General features: G+C 45.7%; 1 protein-coding gene across 5 annotated transcripts in view; it reads left to right on the forward strand.

Moving 5' to 3' along the window:
- Nucleotides 1-6: 6 nt before the first annotated feature.
- Nucleotides 7-13051, forward strand: part of PRC1 (protein regulator of cytokinesis 1) — a 24858-nt gene continuing 11813 nt past the window's right edge. For all 5 annotated transcript variants that reach the window (XM_077774420.1, XM_077774421.1, XM_077774423.1 and 2 more), the window contains exons 1-7: nt 7-117; nt 8348-8480; nt 8945-9067; nt 10816-11049; nt 11127-11297; nt 12179-12328; nt 12635-12782. In XM_077774420.1, the coding sequence (XP_077630546.1) occupies nt 107-117; nt 8348-8480; nt 8945-9067; nt 10816-11049; nt 11127-11297; nt 12179-12328; nt 12635-12782 (970 nt within the window). In that variant the 5' untranslated portion in view covers nt 7-106. The remainder of the gene's footprint in view (nt 118-8347; nt 8481-8944; nt 9068-10815; nt 11050-11126; nt 11298-12178; nt 12329-12634; nt 12783-13051) is intronic.

Consider the following 13051-nt stretch of genomic DNA (forward strand, 5'->3'; position numbering starts at 1 on the left):
GGAGCCGGAACCTGGAGCCAGACCGTCGGTGCTTGTGGGAGGTTGCTGCGCTCAGCCCTGCGTAGGGGTCTGGGGCCTCGACGCCCGGCTGCTTGGAGCGTCCGCCATGAGGAGAAGGTGCGGGCCGCGAGGGAGTCCGGGGGACGCGGGAGGGAACGACGCCCCTTCCCGGTGCGGGGCCGGTACGGGGCCCCCGAGGCGACCCTCGGCCCGGGCGCAGCTGTCACNTGCCTCTCGGCCCAGGTGGCTTGTTCCCGGGGCTTCCGTGGGCGGGTTTCTCGGCTGTCTTTAAACAAGGCCGCCCGTGTGTCATTTCTCCTTGGCTTCCGCAGCGTCGGCTGCAGAGCTCATTTTACTTGAATTGGAAAGATAGCCCGGTCTCCTTGCAACCGGAACTCCTTGAAGGGGGCGCCTGGGTGGCCCAGTCAGTTAAGCGTTGGACTTGGCTCAGGTCGTGCACGGTTTGTGGGTTCGCGCCCCGCGTGGGGCTCTGTGCTGACAGCTCGGAGCCTGGAGCCTGCTTCGGAGTCTGTGTCTCCCTCTCTGCCCCTCCCCTGCTCGCTCTCTCTCCGTCTCAAAAATAAACATTAAAAAAAAAAAAGATTCCATTAAGGAATTCTTTTCCAGGGGTTTTAACAACTCCGGTTTTAACAACCAGACTCCCCACACTGCTCCTCACCAGCCTTGTGACTTGGGACACGATGGTGAATGGCAGTGCTCTCTTACCCGCCTTTCTCCGCCTGATTTCTCTCCATAGCACGCACTGCCGTTTAATGTATGATGTGCCGGGTTATCACCTTTCTTTTACTATTAGAATGTAACCTCCAAAGGGGCAGAGATGTCACTTTTGTTCTAAAACAAGAATAAGGTGCGCCTGGGTGGCCCAGTGGGTTGCGCATGGGACTTCATCGTGCTCATGATCTCCCGGTTTGGGAGTTAGTCCCAGAGGGCTCTGTGCTGACAGCTCAGAGCTGGAGCCTGCTTCAGATTCTGTGTCTCCCTCTCTCTCTGCCCCTCCCTGATCTGACTCTCTCTCTCTCTCAAAAATAAATATTTTTTAGAATTTTAAAAATAAATAAATAAAAATAAAACAAGAATTAAACCAGGGCCCAGGCCACTTGTGTTAAGAGCAATAAAAATGTTAAACAGTGCTTTCTGTGAGCAGTGGGTGAGGCAGTGATGATTCATGACTAGTCTGCAGTTATTGGTCACACCAATTGCTTTGTGGCTGGAGGAGGCTTTTCCTTCCATAATTACTAATTCCATCGTTCTTTTCCAAATGCTTGCCTTCCACAGAATGGGAATTTAGTACAAATCATGGTACCACTGGGAAAATAGCCAGGGCTTTAAAAGTAACCTCAATAGGGGTGTCTTTGTGGCTCCGTTAAATGTGAGACTCCTGATTTCCACTCAGGTCATGGTCTCACTGTTAGTGAGATCGATCCGCACATCTGGCTCTGTGCTGATGGCGCTGAACCTGTTTGGTATTCTCGCTTTCTCTCTTTCTCTCTCAAATATTCTTTATTTTTAAAATAAACTTAAAAAAATAAAAATAATCTCAGTAAAGCTGTTATTTTTAAAAATTTGGCACATAATCTGAAAGTTTTTTTTAGTTTGTGACTTAATTGAAAAACTTGGCTCTGTTTACGAATTAATTTAGCCAACTTACTTTCACAAAATTAAATGACATGAGCTTTGTAGATCGCAAATCCAATTTAAACCGAACAGATATTTACACTAAATGGACTGCTAACCTCCGGCAGAGGTTAGCACCAATAACTAAAAGCAGTATGCACACAATTGTAATTAACCATCCCTTGGGGTTGATTCCCTAACAAATCTTACTGGACCTGTTGGAAAATGGATGTTTGGAATTACAAATCTTCTACTTGGAGACTGTTCTCACACAAGTACAATTTTCAAGGAATTAATAAAAGTTCCACTCTTGGGGAGCCTCAGTCAGTTAAGTGTCCCACTCTTGGTTTTGGCTCTGGTCATTATCTCACGTTTTCGTGGGTTCGAGTCCACGTTCCAGCACTGACACTGCAGAGCCTGCTTGGGATTGAGCCTCTGTCTCCCTCTCTCTCTGCCCCTCCCCCACTCACACTGTATCTGTCTCTCTCAAAATAAACTTTTTAAAAAAAGTTAACAGCCTTCATGCTGATTCGTCTATCACTCTGACACGTCTTTCTTTATTCCTAAGATTAGCTTTACTTTGAAAAAACAGCCATAATCTCACTCCTCCCTACCTCCACTGTCACCGCCCTGGTCCAAGTCACCACCATTATCTTTTGCTTGTGTCGCTGTGGTCTCCCAGCTTCTGTCTTGGCCTCCTGAAGCCTATTGTCAACCCAAGGCTCCATGCCCCATCTTCTGTTCAGAATCCTCCAGTATTCTGTGTTTTAGAGTAAAAGCCTCTGGCTTGCGATTGTGCTCTGCGCCAGTCATACCAGAGTCCTCGCTTGTTTTGAAACCTACCAGGCACTGTCCTACCTCAGACATGGGCCTCTGCTGTTCCCTCTACCTAGATCTCTCCTCCCCCGCATGTCCCATGTCTTGACCCCTTACCGCCTTTAGGTCTTTGCTCAAAGATCACCTTCTCAGGACGGTCTTTCCCGACCAGTCTCTTTAAAACTGCAACTCCCCTTTCCTACACCTTCAGTACCCCTTATGCCCTTTTCTGCTTGATTTCTCTCCACAGCACTTCCTACCATTTAATATAAGATTCGCTTATTTATCACCATCCCTCCATCCCTCCTTTTTTTTTTTTTTTTTGTGCTATTAGAATGTAAACTGCAAAAGGGCAGGGATGTCCGTTTTGTTCAACGGCACATCACTGAAATGCTGAGAATACATATGAGAGAATACATCCCAAAGACACAAAACGTTATAAAAAGGTCCAGTTTTTCCAGTCTCTTGAACCTAAGTCACCGGACTGGAAAAGATATCAAATGGTCTTTGAAACAATTTCTTACCTTTGTGTAGCATGCAGTTTGATGGGTGTTAGTATATGCAGAGTTGTGCGCTTATCACCACGGTCAGTTTTAGAACATTTTCAGCATCGTTTCCAAAAGCCCATACCCAGTAGTAGTCACTCCTTTTTCCCCACCCCCCTGCCCCCTACACCCCAGCCCCCCAGAACTACTAATCTCCTCTGTCTCTGTAGATTAGCCTGTTTGGAATCCTAGGATGCTTTGTCATTTGTGACTAGTTTCTTCCCTTGGCATAATGTTTTCAAGGTTTATTGCCAAGTAATACTCCACTGGATAGGTATAGCATATTTACCTCTTCTTTAGTTGGTGGCCATTTTGAGTGGTCTGTACTTTTGGGCTGTTACCAGAAGGCTGCGTAAACATTTGTTTATGAGCTTTGTGTGGACATGGTTTCGTTTCTCCTGGGCAAAAACCTAGGAATGGGATTGCTGTGATATATGGTAACTCTGTCTATGGTATATGGTATAGCGATATGTGGTAACTCTGTGCCTGTGGTATATGGTATAGCGATATGTGGTAACTCTGTGCCTGTGGATTGCTGCCGTATATGGTAACTGAGGATCTGGGAGACGGTTTTCCAGGGAGGCTGCACCATTTTATGTTCCCACCAGCAGTGTATGAGGCTTGGGATTTCTCCACATCCCTGTCAACGCTTGTCATTGTCTTTTTTATTGTAGCCATCTTGGTGCCTGTGGAGTGGTATCTCTTTGTGGTTTTGTTGCGTTTCACTAGTGGCTAGTGTTGGCCATTATGTCTCTTTTTTGGAGAAATGTCTATTCAGGTTCTTTTGTTGTGCTAGAGTTGTATCGTTCAGAAAAATGATCACTTTACCTTCTGGATGTTTTGCAGAGCTAGGCAGCCCTGCTCATACGTCTCTCTGACTGTGTGAGAGCTTATGAACTCTGGGCTGTAGCTTGACACTAGAGGCATAAGGAGCCTTTGGCAGGAACTCCAGGCCATTCATTTTACATTGTTTTACTGAACAGTTGCTGTGCATTCAGGTAAAATGAAGATGGGTAAGATGTGGCCATCCTTGCCCTTGAGTCTTTGGCCTAAGGGGGGGTGGGGGTGGGGGAAATGACTGTGAGGAGTGCACGGCTGTCCAAAGAGGGTGGTGGCAGGTAGAAGGTAATGGACAGAAGCAGGGCAGCATCAACAACTGAGAGCTAGACGGGGTTGAGTGAGGAGCACGTCCAAGGAATGCTCTGGAAGTCCCCATGGCTGGAGTCTAGGGAGTGGGGGGTGGGAGAGATAAAGAGACATACCTGGAGAGAGGTTTTAGAAAGCCTTTCCTTTGAAGGTGGTTGAACAGTTTCCTGAGGGCAATGGGAAAATTTGAAGGGAGGAGTTAAGCAGAAGACTGACAGGATTTGGTGTTCACAAGAACCTGGGGATTGGCTGGGGTAGAGTGGCCAGGTCAGCCTGGAAGAGACCGGAGAGCACTCTCTGAAGTAGTGACCGTCTGAGCAGTGCCCCAGGCTGGTCTGGCTCAACACCAGGGTTTTACATTCAAGTTGAATACTGACCACAGATTAGATCTTGTAGGTTATTTATTTATTTATTTATTTATTTAACTTGAGAGAGCGGGTGTGAGTGAGGGAGAGGGGCAGACAGAATCTTAAGCTCTACGCTCAGTGTGGAGCCCAACGTGGGGCTTGATCCCACAACCCTGGGAGTCAGTGCTCAACCAGCCGAGCCACCCAGGCACCCTAGATCTTGTAGGTTATTTTTAATAAAATGAAAAAAATTAGGTTTTTGATTTATGCATTCTTTTGTCTTAAAATTGGAGTGCAAAGGGATTATATGCCTGGGAAATAAATCTCTTTAGTTGAACTTTAGTTCATTGAGATTAGAATAATTAACTTTAGTTAATTGAGATGAAATAAATACCTTAATTACATATTAACTTCCTTCCTTCCTTCCTTCCTTCCTTCCTTCCTTCCTTCCTTCCTTGTCTTTCTGTCTTTCTTGTAGGCTCCACGCCCAGCATGGGGCCCAATGAAGTCTTGAACTCACAACCCTGAGATCGAGACCTGAACTGAAATCAAGAGTTGGACACTTAACCAACTCAGCCACCCAGGGGCCCCTACCTGTTAACATTTCTAAAATGAATGGAGTGCAATAATTTTTTTAGTCTTTATTTATTTTGAGAGAGAGAGAGAGGATGTGCAACGGAGGGGCAGAGAGAGGGAGAGAGAGAATCCCAAGCAGGCTCTGTGCTGTCAGCAGAGCCTGATGCAGGTCTCTGTCTAACAAACTAAGATCATGACCTGAGCCAAAATCTGGAGTTGGACATTAACCGACTAAGCCACTCAGGTGCCCCCACAGTAAATTCTCTGAAACACTATTCATTATCTGGATATCGATATTGGCCATCTGGTATAGGCAACTGGTGTTTGTGCCAAAATTTTTCTTCACCTAGAACAGGCAACCTTTATTTTCTTTAATTAAAAATTTTTTTAATGTTTGTTTATTTTTGAGAGAAAGAGAGGCAGACAGACAGACAGTGAGCTGGGGAGGGCCAGAGAGAGAGGGAGACAGGCTCTCTCTGCTAGAAGCAGGCTCCGGGCTCTGAACCATCAGCGTAGAGCCAGAGAAAATACTGAAGCCTATGGAGAAACTGCTGTTCTTGGTGATCTAGCCTGGTGATTCATACAGCCACTGCATTCCCTGCGGCACAAAGGGGCCAACGAGAGCCTCTAGCCCCCTCCTTTTTAGATGGCACCCCTCCAGCTGAAGTGACTTGTTCTGGGCCTCGCTGCTGACTGGTGGGAAAGCACATCCAGATTCTAGTTTTTCTGTTGTCAGAGCAGTGTCTTTGTTATCCATTTGTTTCTAAGAAAGAAGAGAAATTTCTTCTGTGCTTTGAATATTACTTATTTTTGAGAGAGAGTGTGGGTGCACTGGAGGGGCAGAGAGAATCCCAAGCAGGCTCTGTGCTGATAGAGCCCAGTGTGGGTCTCAAACCCACAAACCATGGGATCATGACCCAAAGTCTGATGCTCAAACCACTGAGCCACTCAGGCACCCCTGGTTATCATTTTTAAAGTAAACTTTTTTTAAAGATAAAATACAAGGTGCCCAGCTAAATTTGTATTTCAGATAAACAATGAATTTTTTTAGTAAACTTTTTGTAATTGAAGAATATCATACAGAAATGTACATAGATTTCAAAGGCAGACTCCATGGATTCTCACAAGGTCTGTATACACGTAGTTAGCCCGTGTTCCTTGAACTCTGTCCCAGGCTCCCCCTCCCAGGATAATGGGCACCACCATCCTGACTTCTGAAGGCACACCTTAGTTTTGCCTGTTTTTTGAATTTTATATAAATGGAATCACATAGGGATATATGCTTTCTTGTCTGGCTTTTTTCACTCAAGACTTTTTCCTTTTCTTCTCCAACTTTTGTTTTTCCACATTAGTTTGTTTTACTTCCTTTTTTTTCTTTTAGATTTGAGGTATAATTTACATACAGTAAAACTGACTCATTTTACATGTACAGTTTGAATTTTGGTCATTGTGTACAGGTAATCGCTGTTGAGATCTAGGACCACTCCACCACCCTAAAAAAGTTTCCTTGTGCTCTTTTGCAGTTGATCCCCTCCCCTGATCCCAGGCAATTAATGTGCTTTCTTTCACTATAGTTTTGCTTTTCTAGAATTTCATAAAATGGAATCCTATAGTATGTAGTCTTTTTGCATTTGACCTCTTTCATTTAGCATAGTTCATCATAATGTTTCTGAGGTTTATCCACATTGTGTATTCATTGCTGTCTATTACATCATAGGAATGTACTATAGAGAGGCCGCGTGAACAGGGGAAGGTCAGAGAGAGAGGGAGACAAAGAACCTGAAGCAGGCTCCAGGCTCTGAGCTGGCTGTCAGCACAGAGCCCGACGCAGGGCTCGAACCCACAAACCGTGAGATCATGACCTGAGCCGAAGTCGGACGCTTAACCGACTGAGCCACCCAGGCGCCCCAGTGTTTATTTTTGAGAGACAGAGCACAAGAGGGGGAGGACAGAGAGAGAGGGAGACACAGAATCTGAAACAGCCTCCAGGTTGTCAGCACAGAGCCCAACACGGGGCTCAAACTCACAGACTGTGAGGTCGTGACCTGAGCTGAAGTCGGAAGCTTAACTGACTGAGCCACCCACGTGCCCCTCACTCTTATGCTATTCTGAGGAGTGCTGCTCTGATCATTCCTGTGCTTGTCTTTAGCGCATATGTGTACGTTTCTGCTGGACCTGCATGTAAATGTGCAATTGCTATGTTCAGGTTTGATAGATGCTGCCTACAGTTTTAATGTGGTTGTACCAGTTTATACTCCAAACCAGTAGTATATGAAAGCTCTGGCTTTTCTGTATCCTCACTATCAGTTTTGTTTTTGATGTTTTTTTTAATTTTGAGAGCATGTGTGCGCATGAGCTGCAGAGGGGCAGAGAGAGGGAGAGCGAGAATCCCAAGCAGGCTCCATGCTGTCAGCACAGAGCTTGACCCTGGGTTTGATCCCAGGAACCGTGAGATCATGACGTGAGCTGAAATCAAGAGTTGGACACTTAACAGACTAAGCCATCCAGACGCCCCCTCACCAACACGTGATGTTTGTCTTTTGTAATTTTAGCCATTCTGTAAGTCAGTAGTTGTTATTTAAGAACAAGAAGAGCGTGATAAATTGCCAGCTGTTTTATAGGATCTTCTCACCAAGCAAGCTCTTGTGTTGGTGGGAGTTTATTTTGTCTGGCTTATCTTTTCTTTTTTTTTTTTTTTTTTATATTTATTTTTGAGAGAGACCGAGTGTGAGAGTGAGAGGTAGGGAGGGGCACAGAGGAGACAGAATCTGAAGCGGCTCCAGGCTCGGAGCTGTCAGCACAGAGCCCAATGCGACGCTTGAACTCATGAGCCATGAGGTCATGACCTGAGCCAAAGTCGGACACCCAACCGACTGAGACACCCAGGCGCCCCTACTTTTTTTTTTTTCTCCTTAATCTCTACACCGAATGTGGGGCTCAGATTCACAATCCTGATACCAAGAATCACAAGCTCTCCCGACTAAGCCAGCCAGGTGCCCCTGTCTGGTTTTCTTGTATAATTCTGTATTGTACTGCCATGGGTAGACGTATTGATGAAAGTCCACATTCCGAGTGTTATTCAGAAGATTAAACTTCCACTGTAAGGTGATACTGAATTTTGTTTTGCCAGTGTTGTGGTGTTTGGGGGGAGAAGAGTGGTTAAAGCTGAATGCTTGTTTTCCTTTTTTTTTTTTTAGCCTTCAGGCCACTGAGAATCTAGTAAAGTTTGGTTTTAGTCTGGAGGTAGTGCCTCGTGTTACTGGCTTCTCTTTTGCTTTTCAGTGAGGTATTGGCGGAGGAATCGATAGTATGCCTCCAGAAAGCTCTGAACCACCTTCGGGAAATCTGGGAGTTAATTGGCATTCCAGAAGACCAGCGGTTACAAAGAACTGAGGTTGTAAAGAAGCATATCAAGGTGAGTTGGGTAGCACCAGTCTCTTTACAGTGGGGCTTGGGGTAAGGGTGCTGCTGTCTCATCTGAGGTGGCTACACAGGTGACACCAAGATGTCATAGGCTCTTTGTGGTTCTGTTTGTATTTAAGTCCTCTCTTTTTTTTTTTTTTAAATGTTTTATTTATTTCTAGGAGAGAGAGAGAGAGACAGCGTGAGCAGGGGAGGGTCAGAGAGAGAGGGAGCCACTGAATAAAACAGGCTCCAGGCTCTGAGCTGACAGCACAGAGCCCGACGCGGGGCTCGAACCCACGAACCGCGAGATCATGACCTAAGCGAAAGTCAGACGCTTAACCGACCCAGCCACCCAGGCGCCCCTTAAGTCCTTTCTTAAGAATTTGAAATTATGAAGGTTTTGGTGTTATTTGTTGGTTTGGGGTTTTTTTCCCATTGGCCTCAAACTTTTATGGGACTGTTTTCTGCTTGTAGGACCTCCTGGATATGATGATTGCTGAAGAGGAAAGCCTGAAAGAAAGGCTCATTAAAAGTATATCCATCTGTCAAAAAGAGCTGAACACCCTCTGCAGCGAGTTACATGTTGAGCCATTTCAGGTACATGACGGGGTCTCGGGGGTCCTGCTGGGGTCTGAGGTTAGGAGGGAACTCTCCTTGGGGAATGCTGGCCATGAAAAATGGGGAGAAGTTGCCACCTAATCAACAAAGTAACTGTCACTTATGTAAAGAGTTACCCTGTTGAGAGGTAGCAGCTAATGAGTGTTGCAATGCTTTGATCAAAAACGAGCCCTTTATTTGTAGGGTGCTGTGTGTGTGTGTGTGTGTGTGTGTGTGTTTTCCGCCCTAAGGAAAAGCTAGGTACAGATGGTACTGTGCTTTTCTTTTTTTTTTTTTCTTTCTTTCTTTCTTTTTTTTTTCTTTACAAATAGTTTATTGTCAAATTGGTTTCCATATAACACCCAGTGCTCATCCCCACAAGTGCCCTCCTCCATGCCCATCTCCTCCCTCCCCCCCACATCCATCAGTCCTCANAAATGAAAAGCACTACCTAGGAAGCAAAAGGGACTAGTGATACAAGGGAAAGTTACCAAAAAACCTGCCTTTGTGGGGTTTTTCATACCCAGTAACTGCACACCAGTGAACCAGCCAGAATGGCTACTTGAGAAGAAATGTCTCAAAAGCTGGAGCGTCAGGAGAGCACAGTCAGTTTTGGAGCGTGCGTGATTAGCTCTGCACCCGGCTGAGAGGTTGCTGTTTTGTGGTCCAGCTTGAGGCAGGGCTCGAATGAGGACACCCACAAGGATGAAGTGAATAATGGGACTCCAAAGCATGTCCCTGGTTAGATCCAGTACAAGTAGCACTGGGATCATAAAAGTGAAAACCGCTGTGGAACTTGGGAAGGTCATTAGAAGAGACTGAGAGCAAGGCCAGCGCACGGTGGCTGTACTGTGGCGCCAGGAAGGTTCCTGGATCCCTCTCCCTGTTACAGGAACAACTACCTCTGTACCTAGATGGAGTCAGGCTGGGAGGGAGGCCGCCTTTAAGGGGGTAATGATAATTCACACCTGGCAGCCAAGAGCAATCAGATCATGGGATCAGTGGAATTTTTTGGAATCTACAGAAATGGCATATATCATTGATTTTGAACAAATAGTTACTTTAGTCTTTTTCTTTTTTAAAAAACTTTCAGTGTGAAATTGGGTGAAGAGTTAGATATACACTGATACCTAGATCTCCCTTAAATCACATGACAGTTTTTATTAGTTCACCAGTGTGGAATAAAATTCTATAAATTTTTAAGACCTATAACTGCCACCTGTTTATCAGCTGCAGTAAAGCAAGGAACTATTGATTTTTACCGCATAGGTGATGTTTGTAGGATTGTTGGGATGAGCATCATGTTATGAGCTCAGTAGACGCCCCTGTAGCTACCTCAGAGCAAGTGTCCCAACCACCTTTCACCCCTCGCCAGAGTGCCCTGTAGAGACCTTCCTTAGGGGACCTTCTTTTGCCATATTTTGCTGGCCAGGAGTTGATGTACTGTTAAGTTTAAGAGTCTGTCATCCTAGGGGCGCCTGGAAGGCTCAGTGGGCTAAGCATCTGACTTTGGTTCGGGTCATGATCTCAGTTTGTGAGTTCAAGCCCACACCAGGCTCACTGGTGTCAGTGCGGAGCCTGCTTCGGATCCTCCGTCTTCCTGTCCCTCTGCCCCTCCTCTGTTTGCGCGTTCTCTCTCAAAAATAAACATCGAAAAAAAAGTCATCCTGGCCTTCTTCCATTGTCCTTCTCTTCCTGTGAATAAATCCACTGAGAACCTTATAACAATGGCACATTGTCTCCTGCAGGAAGAAGGAGAGACGACCATCTTGCAACTAGAAAAGGACTTGCGCACGCAGGTAGAACTGATGCGGAAACAGAAAAAGGAGAGAAAACAGGAACTGAAACTACTTCAGGAACAGGATCAAGAACTGTGTGAAATTCTTTGCATGCCCCACTACGACGTGGACAGCGCGTCCGTTCCCAGCCTAGAGCAGCTGAGCCGGTTCAGACAGCACGTGGCCACTTTGAGGGAAACCAAGGTAAACGGTTTGACTTCCTACTTCCTAAACGTCAGTGTGGCTCTCCTGGAGGTACTCGTCATCATTTTATTTTCTAGGCCTCTAGACGTGAGGAGTTTGTCAACATAAAGAGACAGATCATACTGTGTATGGAAGAATTAGAGCACAGCCCAGACACAAGCTTTGAAAGAGATGTGGTGTGTGAAGATGAAGATGCCTTTTGTTTGTCTCTGGAGAATATTGCAACACTACAAAAGTTGCTACGGCAGGTAATGACCACTCGCTGCTCCGTAGTGTCCAGCAGTTTGAAAAAGCTGACAGGCTTTTCCTTCAGTCTTAAATAAGGAGCCAATGTAAGTTAAAAGAGGAAGGATAAAGATACAACATCCTTGATTTGTATTTTTAAAAAAAATTTTTAATGTTTATTTTTGAGAGAGACAGAGCATGAGCGGGGAGGGGCAGAAACAGAGAGGGAGACACAGAACTGGAAATAGGCTCCAGGCTCTGAGCTGTCATCACAGAGCCCAACCCAGGGCTCCGACTCGGGAATGGCGAGATCATGACCTGAGCCGAAGTTGGACACTTAACCAACTAAGCCACCCAGGCGCCCCTATTCATATTTATTTAAAAAAAAAATTGTATGTAGCTCTAAGAATGTGAAATTAAGTTTTTGGATGAAGTAATATTAGTCATGTAAATTAGTTTAGTGTTTAATTTTTTTTTTTATGTTTGTTTATTTTTGAGAGAGACAGTAAGTGGGGAATGGACAGAGAGAGAGGGAGACGCAGAATCCAAAGCAGGCTCCAGGCTCTGAGCTAGCTGTCAGCACAGAGCCTGACACGGGGCTCAAACTCATGAACCGTGAGGTCATGACCTGGGCTGAAGTCAGATGCTTAGCCGACTGAGCCAGTCAGGCGCCCTAGTGTTTAATTTTTTAAGTTAAAAATTTGAATCCGAGATCTTGGTGTTTGAGATCCTACTATAACATCAGCCATACAGTTTGTGTTCAGAAGTCACAAAAATACACTGTTTCACAGTCTAGTCAAAATACTTCTCTGTGTGAGTCCAGACATTTCTTTGTGGGAAGGCAGAGGGCTGGCCTTCCTTATTCTGCTGTCTTTGGCCTAATCGTTGGCTCCCTTTCTTGCAGCTGGAAATTAGAAAGTCACAAAACGAAGCAGTGTGTGAGGGTCTGCGGGCTCAGATTCGAGAGCTCTGGGATAGGCTGCAAATACCTGCAGAAGAGAGAGAAGCTGTGGCCACGGTTATGACTGGGTCAAAGGCCAAGGTCAGGAAAGCGGTAAGAAATCCAATGGGCGCTGGGTTGGCAGTCTCTACGAGTGTCAAGTCTGCTGTCCTCACCAGCTTCCTGCCTCGAGCCAGCCTGTTTTTAAGACAAGCCTCAGATGAGGGTGGCGGTGGCCACTCATCTGTCCTTTACGGTGCCTTTCTTAGGTTCCTGGTCCCATGACCTCACTGTTAGAGCATTGATTTACCTCTGCTGCTTTGTATTATAATTTTATATAAGGGGGGGCATGGGAACCTTTGCATTCCTACGTGGACATAAATATTTGGCAAGCGCCTTTACCAAAGCTCCTTATTTCAGCTGCAATTGGAAGTGGATCGGTTGGAGGAACTGAAGATGCAAAACATGAAGAAAGTGATTGAGGCGACTCGAGTGGAGCTGGCTCAGTACTGGGACCAGTGTTTCTACAGCCAGGAGCAGAGACAGGCTTTTGCCCCTTACTATGCTGGTTCGTACAAAAGTGATCTTCGTGTGACGGCAGACGTTCGCCGGCACGTGTTGCCTCTACTGAACAGATATGGCTGCGTTTTCAAGCCGTTTAGCATAAATTGCCATTCCTGTATGAATACACGTTTGCAAATGCTGCTAGGAAGTAAGGGGTTTCTTGATTTTGGAAGTGGTAAATCACTGTAGCCTGTGGTTGTGAGGCGCAAGTCTGTCGGGGGCTTAACTCTGTGCCCGGTGCAGTGTCAAACCCTTAACGATATTAGCTCACTT

The sequence above is a fragment of the Crocuta crocuta genome, unplaced genomic scaffold (assembly GCF_008692635.1).
Source record: "Crocuta crocuta isolate KB4526 unplaced genomic scaffold, BGI_CrCroc_1.0 scaffold7, whole genome shotgun sequence".
In the NCBI taxonomy this organism is placed as follows: domain Eukaryota; kingdom Metazoa; phylum Chordata; class Mammalia; order Carnivora; family Hyaenidae; genus Crocuta; species Crocuta crocuta.